At 54.6% G+C, this 21,022-nt stretch overlaps 2 protein-coding genes across 3 annotated transcripts; both read left to right on the top strand.

Moving 5' to 3' along the window:
- The first annotated feature begins 1,625 nt into the window (after positions 1-1,625).
- Positions 1,626-12,061, top strand: MMP25 (matrix metallopeptidase 25). The gene is made up of 9 exons (XM_081132276.1): positions 1,626-1,711; positions 3,248-3,383; positions 3,474-3,766; positions 8,442-8,618; positions 8,721-8,805; positions 8,973-9,055; positions 9,679-9,831; positions 9,900-10,157; positions 10,318-12,061. Exons 1-9 carry the CDS (start codon positions 1,672-1,674, stop codon positions 10,587-10,589), a joined length of 1,497 nt encoding a protein of 498 aa, XP_080988402.1. The 5' UTR covers positions 1,626-1,671; the 3' UTR covers positions 10,590-12,061.
- IL32 (interleukin 32) lies at positions 11,330-20,003 on the top strand. Of its 2 annotated transcripts, XM_081132278.1 has the most exons (10): positions 11,330-11,900; positions 12,407-12,501; positions 14,059-14,150; positions 15,811-15,853; positions 17,037-17,075; positions 17,220-17,273; positions 17,639-17,665; positions 17,810-17,869; positions 18,331-18,493; positions 19,330-20,003. In XM_081132278.1, exons 4-10 carry the CDS (start codon positions 15,839-15,841, stop codon positions 19,539-19,541), a joined length of 570 nt encoding a protein of 189 aa, XP_080988404.1. In that variant the 5' UTR covers positions 11,330-11,900; positions 12,407-12,501; positions 14,059-14,150; positions 15,811-15,838; the 3' UTR covers positions 19,542-20,003. The 2 variants fall into 2 exon arrangements, with proteins under 2 accessions (XP_080988404.1, XP_080988403.1); XM_081132277.1 differs by lacking the exons at positions 11,330-11,900; positions 12,407-12,501; positions 14,059-14,150 and having other exon boundaries at positions 15,659-15,853.
- The last annotated feature ends 1,019 nt before the right edge of the window (positions 20,004-21,022 follow it).

Consider the following 21,022-nt stretch of genomic DNA (forward strand, 5'->3'; position numbering starts at 1 on the left):
GGGCGCAGAGAGGAAAGGCCGTGTGAGGACACAGGGAGAAGGCACCCACCTTCAACCCAGGAGAGGGGGCCTCGAAGTGGCAGGAGAGACCAGCCTTGCCTGCTCCTTGATCTTGGACTTGCAGCTTCCACGACTGTGAGAAGATACCTGTTGTCGTTTATGTCAGGCAGCCCGTGGTCATTTGTTATGCAGCCCAGGGGACTGGCGAAGGCAGGCGGGGCTCCACGGGCCCCCAAATCTCTGCTCTGGGCTCTGCTTCCCCTGGGCCCGAGCTCCTCCGTGGATGTGACTAGGTTATAAATGCCTCTTACCTGCGAAGAAAGGGCACGGTCCCGGGCAGCTCCCGGGCCTGGGGTTCGGAGATGCCGGGGCCACCGCGCGAAGGCTGAGGCGCCGGGCTGCGGGAGTGGGCGCGGGGGCACCCGCAGCGACCCGGCCCCGCGGCGATGGGAAGCATCCTAGCCCTCGCCCCGGAACCGCCCCAGCGCTCCGGCCGCCTCGGGGCGCAGGGTCTGGGGGCGGGCGGCTGGGGGCGGGCGTGCAGGGGGCGGGCTCCGAGCCGCACCTTCCCGGCCCCGCTCCGCGGTCAGAGAAAGCAGAAGCGAGCCGAGCCCGGAGTCCCACCAGAGCCGGCATCTGGGAAGAGAAACTCGAGGCCAGGGCCCCTCGCTGCCGTCCCCACCCGCGCCCGCCCTGAGCTCCAAGGAGGGTCTCTGGGTCGGCGCCGGGGCCACCACCTGGCCCGCCTCCTCTCGCTGGACGTCTGAGAGTTGGGCCGTCTCCCCGGGGCGCCGCCGCAGCTGATCAGGGTGTGTCCGCCTCGCAGGGACGGGACCCGTGGGGACACGGCGAGGCGGCGCAGCGGCCCCCGAGTTCGGACTTCGGCCCCTTCTGCGCTCTCGCAACCCTCGGAGACCCCAGCGCCCCAGCCCCTCCGCGGGACGCCAGGAAGCCCGCTCCGCGCTGCGCAGTCCTCCTGCCCGCGCGTCCTGCCCAGCAGCAGGTGCCCCCCCCCCCCCAGCCTCTCCGGGCTCCGCCCCGGCCCCCGCGGCCGCTCTGCCCGGCCCCGAGCCCCTCGGCTGCCCGGCGGGAGCGCGCCATGCTCGGGCTCCTGCTGCTGCTGCAGCTGCTCCCGCCGTCCCTGCTCGCCCCCGAGCCCGCCGCGCAGGACGTGAGCCTGGGCTTGGTGAGTACGGGGCCTCCTGGCTTCTGGGGTTCGTAGGGGGTCGGGGAGAGGGAAGCCGGTGCCACCTAGGTCAGGCTGGCCAAACGTCCAAAGAGTGACTGGGGATGGGGTGTGGGGACCGGGGTTCTTGGATCCGTCAAGTTTGGGAACCCGATTTGAAGATTTGGGATGGGACTAGGGTGGGAGCGCGGGGACCAGGATTCTTGGGTCCTGATGGAGGCTGGCAAACCAGGGGCTGGAGGACAGGACCTTGAGAGGGGAGCAGGCAGGCACCTGGGGCTGGAAGCCTGGGTTCCTAACTGGTGAGAGGTGGGACGTTCAGAAGGCGGTGGGAAGGCAGAGTCCCATCCCTCCCGCCGTTCCCGCTTCACCTGTTCACTTCTACGGTCCAGGACTGGTTGACCCGCTATGGCTACCTGCCGCCACCCCACCCATCCCAGGCCCAGCTGCAGAGCCCTGCGAAGCTTCGGGATGCCATCAAGGTGATGCAGAGGTTTGCTGGGCTGCCTGAGACCGGCGTCCTGGGTAGGTGGCCCCCAGCCCCTTCCCAGCCCTGCCTCTGCACCCAGCCTGACCATTACCCAGCCGTTCTTAACCTCGGCATGCACCTGAATCACGGGAGTTATGACAGTGCTGATCCCAGGTCTTAACCCAAGAAGTTCTCAAGTATTCCTCTTTCAATAAATATTTATCGAGAATCTCTTACATGAGAGGCCATTTCAGCTCCGCTCGTACAGCCGTGAACAAAGTAGATAAGGTCCCTGCTCTCATGGAGCTGACCTTTTAGAGACAGATACATTTTAGAGATCAGAAACAGAAATATGCAAGATAATTTCAGATAGTGGTGTTTTGGGAAGAAAATAAAGTGCTAATGGTATTGAGGGTCTGGTCAGGTCAGGGTCCTCTGAAAGGTGTCATATGAGTCAAAAGGAGTTCCTATAAGACAAAGAACTCATAGGACACAAAGAGGAGGAGCCAGCCATGGGAAGATGTGGGAGAAGAATGTACCAGGCCAGTGCAAAGGCCCTGTGGCATGCACAGGCTGTATGCCTGTGAAGAAAGGGGACTGAGGAGCTAAGCAAATGCCTGATTGGGGGAGGAGGCTTGAAAGGTGTTTGGGTTTGATTCCAAAGTCAGTAAGTAAGAAACCATGGGAGGGTTTGAAGGAGGAAGGCAACTTAGTCTGTTTTGCAGTTTTACATTTCCTCTGGTTGCTGATGGAGAATGGCGGGTGGGGAACACAGAGGCCAGGAAGAAGTAATGCAGTGTCCAGGCAAGGGATGATGGTGGCCTGGATTAAGGTGGAAGGTGTGATGAGAAGTGGTTGAATCCAGGGTGCACATTTTGGAGGTAGAGCCGAGAGGCTCATCTGTTGGGTTAAATGGGGAAGGAGAGAGAACTGGTAGATTCCTGGCTAGCTATGAGGGAAGGCAGAGTCTTCCCCTGTCCTGTCCACTGACCAGCAGGGTTTGGCATCTACATGTGCTCAATTACACTTTGTGACCTCAACCATCTGGTGAGATTTGACTTTCTTTTGAAGATGAGGAGACTTCTAGAAATTGAGCTCAGCTGGAAAAGGGGATTTCAGGCAGCTCTGACCCCTGGGAGGGGGTGGCTAGCTACAGGAAACCAGAGACCCAGCTGGCATGGGGACTTTGGACTTTATCTTGACATGATGGGGTCCTGAGAGCTATGGTGTGGGGTGCGGGCAACCTCCCAGGGGTTTTCAGCTTCAAAGAGAAGAGTTTTCACTGTACCCCCAGGGCTCCTTTCTTGAGTCCAACTGCCAAGGCTCAGGGAAGCAGGACCCCAAGATCCCTGCCTGAGGCTCTAGGCACCACTTGGAGGCAGCCAGTCAGTCCTCCTAGAGCCAGGTGCAGAGGGGCAGTGTCATAATTTGGTATGAGCTGGCTTACAGAATTAGACTTCATGGAATCAAAGCCAAGTGAGGCAAGTTTCTGAACCTCTCTGAACCTGTTTCCCCATGGAGAAAGTTAGCTGGTACCATGACTAGGGCAGATTGTCCTTCCGCTGATCTCACTCCCCCAACCTCTCCCACAGACCCAGTGACAGTGGCCACCATGCATAAGCCCCGCTGCTCCCTGCCCGATGTGCTGGGGGTGGCAGGGCTGGTTAGGAGGCGCCGCCGCTATGCTCTGAGCGGCGGTGTTTGGAAGAAGCGAACCCTGACATGGAGGTAGGTCCTGCTGCCCCCCCCCCCAGGCTGGCCTGCTAGGCCCTAGTCTGTCACCCTGGCTATCCTTATTTCCCACTTCTCTTTCCCCAGGATACAGTCCTTCCCCCGCAACTCTGTACTGAACCAGGAGACTGTGCGGACTCTCATGCACCATGCCCTGACCACCTGGGGTATTGAGTCAGGCCTCACATTCCAGGAGGTGGGTTCTCAGGGCCGAACAGAACCTGACATCCTCATCGACTTTGCCCGGGCCTACCACCAGGACGGTTACCCCTTCGACGGGCAGGGGGGCACCCTAGCCCACGCCTTCTTCCCCGGGGAGCATTCCATCTCTGGGGACACTCACTTCGACGATGAGGAAATCTGGACTTTTGGGTCAAAAGGTACAATGTCCCTTCTCCTGAGACATCCTCTCTCCAGGTCTGTCTGTCCTTAAGAATTAGGTATAAATTACATTTATTGATGGAGGCTCTATCAGTTGGGCTTCTCCAGGAAAACAGAACCAATAAGATGTGTGTGTGTGTGTGTGTGTGTGTGTGCACGCGTGCACACGGGCACATGTGCATGAAGTGATTTATTCTAAGGAACTGGTACAGAATTGTGGGACTGGCAAGTCCAAAATCTGTAAGGCAGGCCCACAGGCTAGAAGTTCACCTGAGAATTGATGTTGCAGTCTTGAGTCCAAAATCTGTAGGGCGAGCCAGCTGGCAGGAAACCTAGGCAGAATTTCTATGTTGCAGTCTTGAGGCAGAATTCTTTCTCTGGAAGACCTCCGTTTTTGCTCTTAAGCCCTTCAACTGATTAGATGAGGTCCACCAACAGTATGGAGAATAATCTGCTTTACTTACAATCAACTGATTGTAGATGTTAATTACGTCTACAAAATAACCTCCACAGTAACGCCTAGGCTGGTATTTGACCAAGCAACTGGGCACCATAGTATGGCCACACTGACAGAAAATTACTCATCAAAGAGGCCTGTTAGGTGCCCAGCTTCGAGCTGGGGCTGAGAACTTAAAAAGGTAAAAACACATCTCTGTCCAGCAGTTGAGTCAGAAGAGTATTGGCAATTGCCACATGTGATGACACAGCTACAGGGAAGTTCTCAAGCCTGTGGGTGCTCAGAGGAAGGACTGATATGAGGCTTTTGGCTGCAGAGGACTCCCTGGAAGCAGTGACCCCGTTCATTACACACACACACACACACACACGCACGCACACACGCACACACACGCAAACACACACTGAGTGCCAACTAGCACACAAGGTCCCGCTCTCCTGGAGTATACAGGGAGGGGGTGAGGCACAATATGAAAGCTCAAGCCAGTGGGCTAGCTGAGTGCAGGATAGTCAGGGGTGGTCAGGGATGGGAGCACTGGGGTGAGAAATGGCCTGGGACATTCGGGGTTGGAAGGCAAAAACTACAATGTCAGGAGGGAGACTATAGAGGATGGATGGAAGCCTTCATACCATACAAAGGGCCTTGGAGAGCATGGGGAGGAGTCTGAATTGTAGGATTCTGAAGGCAATAGATGTGGAAGGTTTTGCATTTTAGAAATGCCACTGGCTGCAGTGCAGGGCAAGATAGGGGCAGGGAGGCAGGAAGTTGCTACAGGGTCAATGTGAGAGATGGTGGTGGGTGGTGGGCACTGGTGAATGGAGGGCAGTGGCTGTGAGTGAAGTTTAACTAGGATGGGCAAAGATTGGGGTCTGACTGGAACTTGGCGGCAAAGGGTATAGGAGGGTGGGGCGCTGGCCCCTGGAGGACAGAGTCCTGTTAATGCAGGTGAGAAGTGTGGGAGGGGGAGGAGCAGGCTGGGGCAAGGTAGGGGTGAGTTCAGGTGTGTAGGGGGTGTTTGCAGCGCTTATGGGCAGTCAGTGCAGCTAGTGAATGGTAGTTCAGTACGTTGCTCTAGAGCTTGGACTCCTCTGGCTTAGGTCAGGTTTCCCAGAACTGAAACTCAAGATGGAAATTCTTATGCAAGCAGTTTCTTGGGGACATGTTCTCAGGGGAAAGGGAAGCAGGAGAAGCCTAGGGAAAGAAGCTGAGCAAGGATGTGGTCTCAGCACCAGAGGAGCCTGACCCCACTGGGAGCTCTAGAGCACAAATGGTGCCACAGGGTTGGCTCTGCATGAAGGTGAGGTGCCCAGCTCTCCTAGTCCTGTATCAGCCAGCTATCGTGACCTGCTGGGCAGGGGTGGCCTCGGAGGGAGAGCCATTTTTGTGGGGAAGGGGATGGGCACATGGGCTCAGAGATGATTTGGGTGAGGTGCAGCTAACATCCACAATAGTGAGACTGTGTAAGACAGCATTTAAGAATGTAAGCTTGTCCTGGTCCGTGTGGCTCAGTGGGTTGGGCGTTGTCCCCTGCACTGAAAGGTTGCAGGTTCAATTCCCAGAGCACATGCCTGGGTTTTGGGCTCAATCCCCAGTAGGAGGCGTGCAGGAGGCAGCCTTATTGGTCCTTCTCTCTCCTTTCCATCTCACTTCCTCTCATTCTCTCTCTCTAAAATAAATAAAAAGGATTGCAAGCTTGAAGTGGAACTCAAGGCAGGGATCCTCTGTTTGCTAAGTGTGTAAGTTACTTGACTTCAGTGTGCTCCGTTTTTGCATCTGAGAAATGGGGCTAATAACGTTACCTGCTGGTAGCACGGACTTACAGATTAAGCGAGCCATTCACCTCCAGCTCTCTGCACAGGGCCTCACACAGTGGCGCTCTCTTCATGGCCAGCTGCTATCAGAGCTGGGCCTGGTGGCAGATTTAAGAGTCAGCGGAACTGGGGGCGTTGATAAGGGGGAGAATGTGGAATGTGAAGGTCAAGTACAGAGCTGCGGAGAGCCCCATAGTAAAGGGGTAGGCGTCAGGGGAGGAGGAATCAATGAAACAGAGAAAGAACAGGCCAAATGTGGTAAAGAGCAAGAGCGAAAGAGGAGGTGGACAGCAGTGGCAAACCAGTGCAGCAGGCTATATGGTTTCAATTTGGTCATCTGGGAATGAAGTGACCTTAGTGTCTGTAGGCATGGTGGGTGGGGGAAGGATCCAGACCATAGTGAGGTTAGGCATGAGAGGAACTGAGGACGCGCGGACTGAATCTAGACCACTGACCAAAGAGCTCGCTGGGGAGGGAGAGGGCTGTGGGTGCGGGCAGACGGGGTAGGATGAGGGAGCCCTGAGAGGGCTGATGGATGAACAGATGGGTGGATGGAAGCACGGATGGGTGCGGGAATGGACGAATGGGTCTGGCATTGTCCTTGTTCTAGAGGAGGTGAGCGAGGCAGGGTGGGAGGTGAGCATGGGGGAGATGAAGCTATCTGTTCTGGGTACACAGGAAGTTACAGATTACGTAGGATGGCCTGTCTTGATGCAATAGGAAATGCACTTGCCAGCATTTGTCATCTAAGGGCTGGACCTGGGAGGCAGCTTGAGGGGCTGTGGGCCTGGAATTGAGGCTGAATGCCGACAGCAAAGGAGCTTCGGGCTGAGGCTCAGGGCAAGGATGAGAAGAGGTGTTGAGGACTCCCATAGACTAATCTGTGAGGCTTGATCGGCACAGTTGGGTAATTTCCCCCAGCTGCGTAGCCTGAGAACGCAAGAAAGGGGTGTGGCCAAAGGAGAGGCAAGGCAGGGAAGTGGGGGGAGGGAGATGAAAGAGATCTACCTGATTAAGACACCAAACTTCCTCTAGCTTTTCAGAAAAAGGACTCAGCAATCAGAAAACCCACAGTCAATGTGGTAATTCATCAGTACATATGAGCATGACCAAGACTATCTGAAATCACTGCTGAAAGCAGGTCAGCACAGCCAGAGTACTCAGCCTTAGTTTCAGCTCTGTCATTTAACTTCACTTCTCTGCGCCTGTTTCTTGGCCTGTAAAATGGGGTTGGAGGTAGAGGTTTTGTGAGAAGTAAATGAGGACAAGTGTTTGTTACTCTTTTTATGACTTACGCATTTCTTTCTTAGACTGTCATCTCATGGCCTTTAGTGGCTGAGAGAAAGTTGCTTCTCAGTTCACCAGGTCACTTCCATTAAACCCACTTTCAACACTGCTGACCCTAGTTAGAGATTTCCATAAAGCAGATCAACATCTGGGGAAATCTATGCCTTCTGGGGGCTGCTCACCCCTCTTGCTGTCTCTGTCTCTTTTGGCCTCTTACCTGCTAAGCAGGAGTCAGCAGGCAGCTTGTGGATAGATGAGGAACTGATATTTGGCCAGCAACTGGGAGCGTGAAGAGGCTTGCTTCTGGCGCCTGGGCTGGGTCCCCAAGGAAGAGGCCTCTGTGTTCAGAGAGGCTGGGCGCCCAGGCCAGCAGACTGTGGTCAGAGAGTGCATGCTGAGGCTTTGGGTTCTAAGGAGATGGATGAAGGCTGCAGGTGGGGGGAGGAGAGGCCGGGACCCCAGGGAGGTGGGGAGTGGTGGAAGCTGTGGGAGGGAGAGATGGGGGAGAGCTATAAAGATAGAGAGGATGTGGGCAGATGGAAGGAAGGGGGAGGAGGGAAGGACCATGGGGGTGGGAATGGGGTTCTGAATGTCTTGGGAGTGGGGGCCAAGGAGACTGACCAACATTTCTCGTGGGTGGGAGTGGGAAAGTGGGGAGGGGTGGGCACCTTTGAGCAAAGGCTGGAGCTGGGAGGGAGGAAACTCCAAGGGCTGAGGCTTCCTCGAGAGAACTGTATGCACCCCCAGACTCCTGCTTTCCTTCCCCCATGTTTCTGTATGCACAGATTTCCATTCTTGCAGGCTGGGCCTACATCAGTGTAAGCTGGTCCCTCCTCTGTCCAGACTGTCTCCTCCTGTCCTTCCCCTAACCTGTTCCATGGATCTTTTTAGCTTGGCATGCCAATGTCTAGCACTGCCAAACAAAAATATTTGCCAAATAAGTGAACACATACAGGAAGGATGAAATGGCTCAGGGAGGCTTTTGGGCAGAGATGGCTGTGGCCACCTCTGGAGAGTCTCCTGGCTGTTCCTGTCTGCCAGGAAGTCCCACTCCCAAGGGTTTCCTTGCTGCCCTTTCCTGGCTGCCACAGCTCCAGCCCATTCTCCCTTCCTCCCCAGATGGTGAGGGGACTGACCTGTTTGCTGTGGCTGTTCACGAGTTTGGCCATGCCCTGGGCCTGGGCCACTCCTCTGCACCTGACTCCATCATGAGGCCCTTTTACCAGGGCCCTGTTGGGGATCCCACCAAGTACCGCCTGTCCCAGGATGACCGTGAAGGACTGCAGCAGCTCTACGGTACCGGGAGTTGTGTGTGTGTGTGTGTGTGTGTGTGGGGTGCTCCCATGTGGCCTCTGCAGCAGGGTCAGGGCACCCATACCTCTCTGACTCTCTCTACAGGGAAAGCGCCCCGGAACCCATCTGATGAGCCCACAAGGAAACCCCTGGCTCCTCCTCCCCCACCCCCTGCCCTGCCCCCAGACAGGTGAGTCCTCCTCCAGCTTTTCAGTCTTGGGTGAGCTCCCTACCCTTGGTGTCCTCCTGGGTGAGATGGGCATGGTAAGGGTCCCTGCCCCATAGGATTGTCATCAAGTGAAGTAAAGAGAGGAGGAACCCTGATCCCTTTCTCCTCACTTTTCCTTTCCTCCTCAGCCCCTCCCTCCCTGTCCCTGATCGATGTGATGGCAATTTTGATGCCATCGCCAACATCCGTGGGGAAACCTTCTTCTTTAAAGGTGAGTCACTTGGGATCTCCCCGGACCTCATAGAGTTGGCTTCCTAACCACTTAGGGTGACACCAGGCCTGTGGGGTTTCCTAAGATGCAAGACTTTCAAATTGGGGGGTGGGAGTGGCTCTCTGCGGAGCACATCAGTGCCTGCCCTTCCCCATCCCCCTTTTCCCCAGTCCAGTGCACACTCTCTCTTAAGCACCCTGACAACCCCCCCACCCTGACACACACCCCCCCCCCACCCCCGTGGTTCTCCCAGGCGCCTATGTCCTTGCTGGCTTTCTCCTAAGTTCCAAGGGCCTTACTTTTGCCTCTGTAACTTGCTTCCTGATCCCACACAGCTCAGCCGGCTCGCTTCTTCCAGGGCTCACTTCTTCTACCTGTGTGACTTTCTAAATAAACTTTTGCTTGTATTTGAAAAAAACAAACAAAACAAAAAAATTGGGGGGTGGGGATGGGGGCAGGGGTGGAAGGAAAATCCTGGGCCAGCTGGTCACCCTAGAGCCACTGGACCCTTTAATTTCCAGATGGACGTTCCACACAGCACCGAGTCCCAGCCACACACTCGTGGGGGGGGGGGACAAGACCTTTTGCCATCTCATGCTCCTTGCCCACCCCTTCTCCCGCAGGCCCCTGGTTCTGGCGCGTCCAACCCTCAGGACAGCTGGTGTCCCGCCGGCCTGCCCGCATCCACCGCTTCTGGGAGGGGCTGCCGCTCCAGGTGAATGTCATCCAGGCTGCCTACGCCCGGCACCCAGATGGCCGAATCCTACTCTTCAGTGGTGAGTGGGGCGCGGGCGGGGACAGGCAGGGCGCGGGAGCAGGTGCTCACCAAGCCGCCTCCCCGCAGGCCCGCACTTCTGGGTGTTCAAGGACCGGCAGCTAGAGGGCGCCCCGCGGCCGCTGGCCGAGCTGGGGCTGCCGCCCGGGGAGGAGGTGGACGCCGTGTTCTCGTGGCCGCTGAACGGGAAGACCTACCTGGTCCGCGGCCAGCGCTACTGGCGGTTCGACGAGGCTGCGGCGCGCCCGGACCCTGGCTACCCGCGCGACCTGAGTCTCTGGGAGGGGGCTCCTCTCACCCCCGACGATGTCACCGTCAGCAACGCAGGTAAGAGAGCCGGCGGGGAGAGTCTGAGGCCCCGGGACTGCAAGCTGCTGTCCCCGGGGTTGGGGCGAGAGGTCATCCTGGGGGGGTCGGGCAGTCCTCGGGAGGGGCGGGGCTTGGGGCGGCCCGGGCCAGCCCCGCAGCGTTTCCGTCCGCCCCGCAGGTGACACCTACTTCTTCAAGGGCGTCCACTACTGGCGCTTTCCCAAGGGCAGCGTCAAGGCCGACCCGGACGCCCCCCAACCCATGGGCCCCCAGTGGCTGGACTGCCCGGCCCCCAGCGCTGGCCCTCGCTCCCCCAGGCTCCCCAAAGCGACTCTCAGTCCTGGAACCTGCAACTGTCAGTGCGAGATCAACCGGGCCGCGAGGCCGTCGTCGGTGCCCCTCCTGCTGCCCCTCCTGCCCCTGCTGGTGGGGGGCGTCACCTCCCGCTGAGCGGGGCTGGGCCGCCGCACTGCGGGGCGGGTCTCCCACCGCGGCCCGTCGGGGATGTGCTCGCGGCCGAGCCCCGTGCTGCGTTCCCGGGCGGGCTCAGCAGGGATTCGGCGGGACCGAGGGGGGTGGCGCTAAGCCCTGGGGATGGGGGAGGGGGGACGAGGGCTGGCCCTGGGACCGAAAACGGAAGTGCTCGGTCTCCCTTTCCCCGAACCTGCGGCGACCCTCCGTGACCCCGCAGGACTGTCGTTTTCCCGGAATTGCTGGCTTTTCTCGGAGCACAGCAGGCTGACTCCCTGTAGCCCACGCCCTGCCTGGCGACAGCGGTTCACATCTGTTTGGATCTTTAGAGGACAGGCCTGATTGGGAGACTGAACCTCAGCCCGCCCACACCCCCTAGCTTCTCCAGAAGTTTCTCACCCTGTCTGTTTCCATCAGGTCCCAGTCAACACCACATGGGTGGGGAACTGGAACCCAGTCCTGAGACCACCTCGTGGCAACAGTGCTGCACTTTTTGGGTGACACCAGTGGCCACAAGGGTGACTTTCCACAATCTGGCCCCTGGACCTCTTTGCTGGTCACCACCCTGGACCCAAAATTGTTCCATTCAATAGGACACCCTCCTATCTTTAAAAATCTCTTTCTGCCTCCACACTGGGGTGTCTGCAGTTCCCTTAGGGAGAACTCCTTGGCTTGGCTCGGCTCAGCTCCTGTCCTCTCAATGCTGATGGAAAGACAGTGGACTGAATATCCTCTTAATCAGGGGTCACTGCTTCCTCAGCACTCCTGGGTGAAGAAAGAGTGGGTGGAACCTGGGCCATCTCCCTCCCTCCCTACACTCCACAGAATTCAGGTTCTAAATCAGTGCCTCTGGAACTATGCTTCTGGAATATTCCACATCAGAATCACCCAGGGAACTTAAAAATGCAGATCCCATGCCCTCACCCTGAATCTTCACTTGGGATGGGGGCAGGAGTCTGCATTTGAACAAGCTGGGGTGGGGGTGGGGGTGGGGGTGGCCTGATGGGCAAGGGGGCTGGGCCCATCTCTGTCTTGTGGCTATTCTATGTTTTTGCCATGTTCTTCCGGAAGCCAACCTTTTCATGTCTCCTACAGAGCCAAACTGATGGCCTTGGTTGAGAGGGGTCACCCCCATGGTTGGAGTCACTTAGTGACCTCTCCTTGGGTTACTCTCCAGCCTCATGGGTCCACAGTGCTACCTGGAGCTGAGTCTGCGGGCTGCAAGCCCAGTGAGCAGACAGTGCCTGCTGTTTGCCAAGGCAAGCAGACCAGTGTGAAGGCAACAGCCAGGCGAGTCTTTGACCAGCCTGTGACATGAGAATTCTAAGCTACCAGAAAACCACCTGGGGCTCTGTCAGGATCCTTTCAAAATACGAGGAAGGGGAAACTTGTATTTTAAAAGCTTATCAACCCCACCCATGAGGACAATAAACATGACTGGAGAGAAAGCCCTTCTTGTCTTCGGAGCACAGATTGACCTTTGGTGGCAGGAACTTGAGGGACCTGAATCACCCTGGAGTTGGAATCCAGAGTTGATGGGCCACAGGATAGGGGGTGGAAGAAGAATGAGCGGGAGGAGGAAACAGAGAGAGGAACCCCAAAGTTGGTTGGGTTGGGGGAGCCCAGAGGATGAATGTCCAGCGTAAAATTTGAGTGCTTTCAGTGCTACATGGGAACTTCTCCTGCCTTTAAGAATGTATTAAGTCTACTACACAAAAATGTCAGGTTGAATGGACTGACATTATTTTTTAAATGATACAGTCTCATAATCAAAATTTAAAACTTTTGTTCTTTAGCCCTGACCGGCATGGCTCAGTGGTTAGAGCGGCGGCCTGCGCACCGGAGGGTCGTGGGGTCGATTCCTGGTCAAGGGCACATACCTGGATTGCAGGTTCAATCCCCAGCCCTAGTAGGGGTGCGTGCGGGAGGCAACCAGTCCCTGTATCTCTCTCACATTGATGTTTTTCTCTCTCTCCTTCCTTCCACTTGCTCTAAAAAAAATCAATGGAAAAAATATCCTTGTATGAGGATGAACAAAACAACAACAAAACACACACACACACACACAACTTTTGTTCTTCAAAGGACACTATCAAAAAGTAACAAGAGCCCGGCCGGGCGTGGCTCAGTGGTTGAGCGTTGACCTAGGCGATGGGGGTTCGATTCCGGGTCAGGGCACATGCCCGGCTTGCGGGCTCGATTCCCACTCGGGGGCGTGCAGGAGGCAGCCGTTCAATGACTCTCTCATCACTGAAGTTTCTATCTTTCTCTCCCTCTCTCTGAAATCAACAAAGATATATTAAAAAAAAAAAAAAAGTAACAAGATAACCCACAGAATGGGCAAAAAATATTTGCAAATGATATATTTGATAAGGAACTCATATCTAGAATATATAAACTACTCTTACAACTTAATAATAAAAGGACAAATAGCCCAACTTTAAAATGGGCAAAGGATAGCACATACATTTCTTTAAGGAATGTACACACACACACACAAATGGCCAATAAGCACATGAAAAGATGTTCAACATCAATTAGTCATTGGGAAAATGCAAATCAAAACCGTAATGGGATACCATGTCACACCTACTAGATGCCTAGAATAAAAAAGGCATAATAGTGTTGATGAGGATGTGGAGAAGTTGGAACTTTCCTACATTTCTGCTGGGAATGTAAAATGGTTGGAAAAAACATAGTTACCATATGACACAGCAATTCCACACCTAGGCGTATACTCAAGAGAAAAAACGTAACCACACAGATATTTGTACATGAATGTTCATAACAATGTTATGAGGTGGAAACAACCCAAATGTCTATCAATAGATGAATGGATAAACAAAACGCAGTCTTATCCGTACAGTGAAATATTCTTCAGCCATGAAAAGGAATGAAGCACGAACACTAGCTGCAAACTGGATGAACCTTGAACGTATTACACTAAGTGAAAGAAATCTGGCACTGCCCGGCCGGGCGTGGCTCAGAGGTTGAGCATCGACCTAGGATACAGGAGATCGGGGTTCGGTTCCCGGTCAGGGCACATGCCCGGGCTGCAGGCTCGATCCCCAATGACTCTCATTGATGTTTCTGTCTGTCTCTCTCCCTCTCCTTTCCTCTCTCTGAAACCAATAAAGATATATTTTAAAAAATAATAAAAAAAATAAAAAAAGAAAGAAATCTGACACAGAAAGGTGACATATAGTATGATTCCACTTACCTGAAATGTCCAGAATAGGCAAATCTATAGACAAAAAGAAAATTAGTGGTTGCCTAGGTCTGGTGGGGAGGGGGATGTGGGGATTTGGGGATGGTGGCTATGGAGTGCAGAATTTCTTTTTGAGGATGAAAATGCTCTGAAATTAATTGTGATGGTTGAACAGTTCTGGGTATTGAATTGTACACTTTACTGGGTGAATTGTATTGTCTGTGGATTATATCTTACTAGCCATATTAAAGAGTGGTACAGTGGCTTGGCCAGTGTGGCCCAGTTGGATGAGCGTCGTCCCATGCAGCAAGAGGTCGCTGGCTCGATTCCTGGTCAGTGCACATGCCTGGGTTCCCGGCTCAATCCTGGTGGGAGGTGTGCAGGGGGCAGCCAACTTATGTATCTTTCTCATCAATGTTTCTCTCCCTCTCCCTTCCTCTCTCTCTAAAAAATCAATAAAAATATACTTTTAAATAGTGGTACAGTGCACAATGAAACACAAAATGTCTTCAGATGGTGGCTTTTGTGAGACAGTCATGGAGGGGATGAGTGTTAGGGTGGATCAGGAGGCCAGGTTTCTGGAGATAAAGCCCAGAAATGATACTTGTACCTGAAGCAGGAACAGCTCCCTTCTCTTCCACCCTGGAATTCAAAGACAGCTCAAGGAAGGATCTGCACTTCCTAGGTGTGGAAAGGGGGTTTCAGACAATTGAATGGGTTCCTAAGGGACAGGGAGACGTCACCTGAGGTCCAGTTAACCCAAGTGAGACTTTTACCAAGGAAGTGTAATTGTAGTTCTGTCCCTATGCGGCTCATAGGAGTGGCCTCTCAGGAGCCCAGGCTCTCTTTGAGGATGTTTGGGGTTGAACTGTGTTCCCCCACAAGCTGAAGTCCTAACCCCTAGTACTTCAGAATATCACCTTAATAGGAGACAGGGCCTTTATGGAGGGAATCTAGTTACATGAGGTCATTAGGGTAGGCCCTAATCCAATATAACCAGTGTCCTCATAAAGGTGGGAGGTTAGGAGGCAGACATGTATACAGGGAAAATGCCATGTGAACATGAAGACAGCCATCTACAAGCCTAGGGTTGAGGCCTCCCTCGCAGCCTCAGAAGGAACTAACTCTGCCAACAGCTTGATTTAGACTTCTAGCCTCCAGAAGTGTAAGAAAATCAATTTGTGTTGTCTAGAAACCGAGTCTGTGGTACTTTGTTCTGGCAGCCCTGGGGCACTAAGAGGGCAAGACCATGGCTGTGCTGAGCTGTGTGGGGCTTTGGTCCAGAGCTGAGAAGTGGGCAAGGCTTTGTGGGACAAAGCCACCTAGGAGTCTTGCAGGTCCTGTGACGTCTTGAGCCTGGAGCTGCCATAGAACCTTCTTTGGACATTGGAGCTGGGGTACACTCTGTTTTCAAGGGACCTGGCAGACATTCCCCTGTACCTTGAACCCCCAACTGGGTGACTTTATTCTGGAAGTTCTGGAAAATGCTCCAACCTGCTTTCCCAGTCTGGACTTTCCCTTGCCCCTCCTCTGTCTCAGGCTGTGGGAAGATGGGGAAGAGGCCCATTCCTGGTCTCAGAGATTCCTTGGTTCAGAGAGTGGAGGACCCATGGTCAGAGTTTAGGGACATGCCCTCTGCTTCCAGAGCCCTTAGATGGCTCTCTTCCAGTCTTTCCTCCTGAATGTCCCTCTGTCTCTATTTCTTTCTCATCTCCCCCTCCCCCAACAGACACACACAGTCAGGAAGCCCTGCTTTCTCTCTTTAGGGCGGGCTCTCTCCAGGGCGGGCTCCCTCCCCTGGGCGGGCTCCCTCCCCAAGGCCCTCCTCTGCTGCTCTGAAATCAGCTGACTTCTTTCTGCTGCAGAAACCTAAGCAGGGTTCTATTCTGGGAGGGTGTGGGAGCAGGTGTTTGGCTCAGTGGGAGACTTTCTAGAAGTTTTAAAAAAGGCTGCTGCTCTGAAACATTCCTCATACCTGCTCCTCCCCATCAGGCCACAGCCCTCTGAACCCTGAGCAGCCATGGGCAAGAGCAAGGTAAGAGCAAACGATGGGGGACGGTAGGCCCTGGATCCCCATTTCCCACTGCGTGTTCGCCTCTGCCACCAGTGCAGCCCCACGCCGGCTGATCTCTCTAGATTCACCTGACTCTGTTCCATCTTCCCTGGGTCATGGGGAGACCCCTGGAAGCAGGGGTGTCATGAGAATGTGACCTGTTGGGTCGTCAAAATGGCCCGAAGCCTGGTTGGTTGAACGCTATGCTGGCACCATACTAAACTTCTGAATAATTATTGACAAAAGGCCCCACGGTTTCATTTTGCGCTCAGCTTTTCACTTCATGTGGCAGGTTCTGATTGTGGGGCCAGAACTCCTGTCTGGGAGAGAAATTATGGGGGCAGCTCTGTGTGTGTGAGAAGAGGGGTGCGTGCGTATGTGTGTGTGAGGGGCACTGAGAAACAATGAGTGTCATGGGACAAGGTGTTACTTTAACAATTAGACCTGATGTATTTGTGGGAGGAGCTGGAGAATGGAGGGTCCGTGGGTTGTAAGAAACACCAGTCCCAGTAGACCCTTTATACCCTAATACCCTGGAGGTGGGCAGTGCCATTCTGGGAGCTTAAAAGTCCTCTCAGCAGCCCAGTCCTGGCATTGGCGTCAATGTCTATTCCTCCTTTTCAGGGTGCCTTCCCACCTCCCACACCCTACCACCCCCATTGCCACCCTGCATGCTAGCCGCCAGGTTGAGCTGATGCGCCAGGGTGCTTTGGGACTCGTGACAATGGGATCGTGGAATGATCCCTGAGGAATAAAATGATCCAGGGCTCAGTGACCAGATTGGGGTCATAAGGTGGAGACTTGTGAGGGAGTCTATGGGGTACCCCCTGCCTTGCTGGTTGAGCCAAGGGTTGGGGGGTGGGAAAGGGCATGGGGTGCTGTGGGCCTGCAAGGTCAGCAGTCAGGAAGAGCAGCTGGATGTAGGCACCGCTGGGTCTGTCGCCACCCCAGAAAGGGATGGTCACTGCCAATTCCTCCCTTAGCCAACTCTCACCCTTACTATGGAGGGTTGAGTATCTGGGAACCAAGTTGCCCTGAACACTCCAGAGCTATGTTCATACTTGTGTGTGTGTGTGTCATGGTGAGTGTGAGTGTGAGTGTGTGTGTACAATAGGTCTGGGGGTTGGAAAGTCATATAAGACCAATGTCACTGTTACCTCCACAGACATTCCAAGAAGACATAAAGAAAGTGAGGGATGAAATGGTAAGACGCTCTTCCCCATGTATGGGTGGGAAGGGTCCGTGGGGGCCTGGGCTTTACTGTGGGAGGCTGAGCATGTCCTGGCCTCCTGGGGTCCAGGAGGGAGAAGGATCAGGTCTCTCTGCCTCAACTTACCTCTTTTTACAGCACATGGCTTTAGACACTTTCTGTGATGATCTCCAAGGCAGTGAAGAAGACCAGGTGGGTCAGTGTTCCCGTTCCCGTGCTCTGCACAATTTGGGTGGGCTGGTTTCACAACGATGACGATGATGATGATGACAATGATGATGATGATGGTGATGACTATGAAGGTGCTACCTCAGGTTGGTTCATTCCTTACACTGGACAAAATTCCCCCCTGTGTGGCAGGTGAGTGCATAGGTGGGGAATACGAAGGCACTGGGAGCCTGAGGGAGGTGTCCAAGTGATAGGTATACTGCTGACAGAGCAGGTCCCCAGGCACATGGCTGGACCAGTTATGGGGGGACAGTGAGCTGAGAACGGGGGATAAGACTGAAAGTGAGGGAGGCAGGGGAAATTTAAACCAAGTCATTTTTTCCCAATAGGTCACCTTACACCTAGAAAAGCTGGAGGTGAGTTTTGACCTTGCCCCTCCCCCAAAGCTTAGTCCCCAGGTTTTTGGGGTGAGCTCTTGACTCCCATGGAGATCACAGTGGGGACTGCAGACCACAGGAGGCAGGAGCAGGTCTGCAGCCTCCCCACTCTTCTCTCCCCAGAACAACATCAGTGAGGCCTCGCTTAAGGCCCTATTTGCTCACTGTGAGAAAAACTGCCCGGTGAGTCTGAGGCACTTGTCAGCCCTGTGTGCTTCCCCTTCAGCCCTGCTCTCTCTTGCTTTTGGTTCTGCCATTTGTGTGCATAGCCTCCGAGTGGGGTGGGGTGGGGTGGGGTGGGGTGGGGTGGGGTGGGGGTGGAGGGATGACTGAGAGCTCAGGCGAGTGAGTGGCAGCCTCCCTGGCACCAGCCTCCCGGCCTCCCCACCCAGCACATGGTGGTGAAGCCCTGCCCTCAATTTCACGTATAATGATGAACCGCCCGGGCCTGGTGCTGGCCTCAGAGGCCAGTCAGCCAACAAACAGGTACAACTATCCTGGTTTGGCCCCGGAGGGGAACTGCAGGGCTGAACCTCTGCGAGAAGGCTCTGTGTCTGTGCAGCTGCTGGCAGGAAAGCAGGCAGTTCCCTGTGTGAGCTTCTGGCAGGACCAAGCTGGATCCTGAACATGCCCTATCCTCACAGGAATCCACTCCCTTGCTTCTGGAACAGCAGGAACTGCGTAAGAGAGTTAAAGGTGGAGACTGCCCTGGAAGTGAGGGTCCAGGTTTTACTGGACAGAACCCGGGCCCCGAGCAGGACTTCAAGCAGGAAGGCTCGCACAACATGAGCCCATATGATTCTGAGAGTAAGTTTATTAAGCTGGGGACAGTGAAACAGGATGGGCTTAGGATAGAAGCAACAGGAGAGAGACTAGGCCAGGCTGCACTGGTTCACCGGAAATTCAGAGAAAAGGGGACCTTGGAAAGAGGTTTGAGGGGGCCATCTGGGGACGAGCTGCTGCTGCCCATTGCTCCCCTAGTTGCAAGTCTCCTGGGGACCTTTAGAGTTCAGGAGATGCATGCCTGAAAGGGAAGAAAGGTGTTGGGCATGCTCCTGGGTCCTTTGTCCTGAGACTTTTAAAGGCTGGGAGTTTAGGGGAGGTCTTAGGGAAGGATCTCAGTAGACTATTCATCAGCTTTATGAAATTTATGCCCTTAACTTCATCTGTCCTTGGTTGTGGTTGGCACAGATGGCACTAATTGGATTTCTGCTGTCTGTTTCCCTGAGGAGGGTGATTTAAGCTATTTACTCCGTGTTTTGGGAGAAGTGTAAACCATTTATTCTTTTTTTTAAAAATTCTCACCTGAGGATGTTTTTATTGATTTCAGAGAGAGGAAGGGGATGGGGGTGGGGAAAGTGGAGAGAGAAACATCAATCAGTTGCCTCTCATATGTGGTTTGACCAGGGATTGAACCTGCAGCCTAGGTATGTGCCCTGACCGGAAATCGAACCCACAACCTGTGTTGGCGTTCGGAGCTATGCTCCAACCAACTGTGCCACCGGCCAGTGTTGAAAGACACTTAAGAAGGGAAGACAAGATTTTGCAGTTTACTAGATGGCCGTAGAGTGCTTGGTGGTTAACAATCTGTCTCAGGTTCCCTATTCCACTTGTCCCGGCTTACTAACCAGCCTGTCTCACAGGGGCCCGGAAGCCAGAGGAGAGCTTTTGTCAGTGGGTACTGAGATTGTTCAAATCGATGCTAAGGCGACTGCAGAAGACGTGGCAGGACGTGCTGGCCTGGGTGCAAGAGAAGTTGGCCCCCTTTCTCAGTGCAGTGAAGTCCATCTGGAGTCAGATTGAGAAATTCTGCAGCGATGCGATACAGAGCCTCTTGAGTTTCTTTGGGGCCTAAGAAGTCCCATGAAGTCCCGGAGGAGCTCAGTCACTCCTACCAGCTCTTTGATCCCCCCCCCTTCTTGGAAAGAATCTTCTGAAGTAGCTTTTGGCCTCCTGCTCACCCTAGACCTGTTCTTGACCACCTCCCTCACTCCCTGTCCACATCCCCTCCAACCTGCCTGCCCTGGTTTTCTTCTGCAGGTCTGACCTGTCGCTCTTGCTTTGGCATTTTAATAAAAGTTGATTGAAACGAACTGAGTGCCTGTGGGAATGGGCAGCAGGGGGCTCAGTGGTTACAGGGAGAGGCTGCACGTAGATGGTTCTAGGCTGGGATCTGGCTCTAGTCAGCAAGAAGCCACCTGACCTCTCTGTAAATAGGGCTCTGGTCACACTGGCCATGGACTTACGATGAGGACATGAAGATTTCAGCCTGTGTAATGCTTACACATAGTAAGTGCTCAGTAGTTGCCCACTCCTGGGCAGCAAGGAGCTCAGGCCCGAGGGACTTTGGCCCCCTTTCCTTTTGCTGACCCCCTTCTTTGGGTCTTCATTGCTGGAACTGGACTGGGCCTCTGAAACTCCTTCATCTTTCTCCCAAGATCAAAGGCCTAGGGACTGGGACAGTGGTGGTGGTGGTAGGGGGCATGGAGGGGGTGGGGGATGGGTAGAGTGCATTCCTACACAAGCCTGGAAGGAAGGCAGAGTTGGGAGGGGCAGCCTTCTGATCTTTGGACTGGTGGCCTCACCTGGCACTGCAAATGCAGAAATTGGGGAGGGCCTGGGGCGAGGCTGAAGGGGCCAGCACTGCTCACCATCTGTGAGGCCAAATGCCCCCCACCCCTGAACCCTGACTTCCTGCTTCAGGCAGATGTACAAAGACCAGCTTTGCATTCGGGGCTGATTGGCAGCAAATAGCAGCTGCTGAGATGCAGATGAAGGTGGGGCTTTGACCTGAAGGACAGAGCGGGGAGGAAGGGGAGGAACTGGGCGTGGTGAGGAGGAAACACACGGCGGCAGGATGTGGGGAGGGGGTTGGGTGCTAGGAGACCTGAAGAATGGGGACAGTTCTGTGGGCCAGGATCCTGCACCCTCATCTGCCAGCGTCTTCAGACCCTCTTGGATGGTAGGAATGAAATCTTGATTCCTAGAAGCACCGCCCCCTAAGGTCCAGCTGTCAATCCTGCAAGAGGAGGCAATGGCTGGACCCTGCCCCTGCCAGTAACTTCTTGGTGGCCCTTGGAATCCTGAGGGACCCGGCCCCAGCAGGGAAGAGGGCTAGTGGAAAGGATCTTCCTTACCCTTGGCCCTGGCCCCTTGCTTCCTGAGAAAGAAGGCAGCCCAATCTGAGAGCTCCTTTTAGCAGAGCCCCACTCATGCCCACACCTCTCTCCTTCACTTCCAGGGGATCCCTCTGACCTGCCTTTACACTCAAAGGCCCATCTCTGGTCTGAGCTCCCCAGCTCAGAAGGGCCTCCGGCTGCAGGTCCTGACCAGCCT

The sequence above is a fragment of the Miniopterus schreibersii genome, assembly GCF_964146895.1.
Source record: "Miniopterus schreibersii genome assembly, chromosome: 3".
Lineage (NCBI taxonomy): Eukaryota > Metazoa > Chordata > Mammalia > Chiroptera > Miniopteridae > Miniopterus > Miniopterus schreibersii.

What these genes read in the sequence shown, in the direction of transcription:
- MMP25 (XM_081132276.1), top strand. Translation starts at nt 1,672, where the DNA reads ATGCAGAGGTTTGCTGGGCTGCCTGAGACCGGCGTCCTGG. An exon ending in AAGCGAACCCTGACATGGAG is followed by an intron (nt 3,384 to 3,473) that starts GTAGGTCCTGCT and finishes CTCTTTCCCCAG; the next exon opens with GATACAGTCCTTCCCCCGCA. An exon ending in TGTCACCGTCAGCAACGCAG is followed by an intron (nt 10,158 to 10,317) that starts GTAAGAGAGCCG and finishes TCCGCCCCGCAG; the next exon opens with GTGACACCTACTTCTTCAAG.
- IL32 (XM_081132278.1), top strand. An exon ending in AGAAAGTGAGGGATGAAATG is followed by an intron (nt 17,076 to 17,219) that starts GTAAGACGCTCT and finishes CTCTTTTTACAG; the next exon opens with CACATGGCTTTAGACACTTT. An exon ending in TACACCTAGAAAAGCTGGAG is followed by an intron (nt 17,666 to 17,809) that starts GTGAGTTTTGAC and finishes TTCTCTCCCCAG; the next exon opens with AACAACATCAGTGAGGCCTC.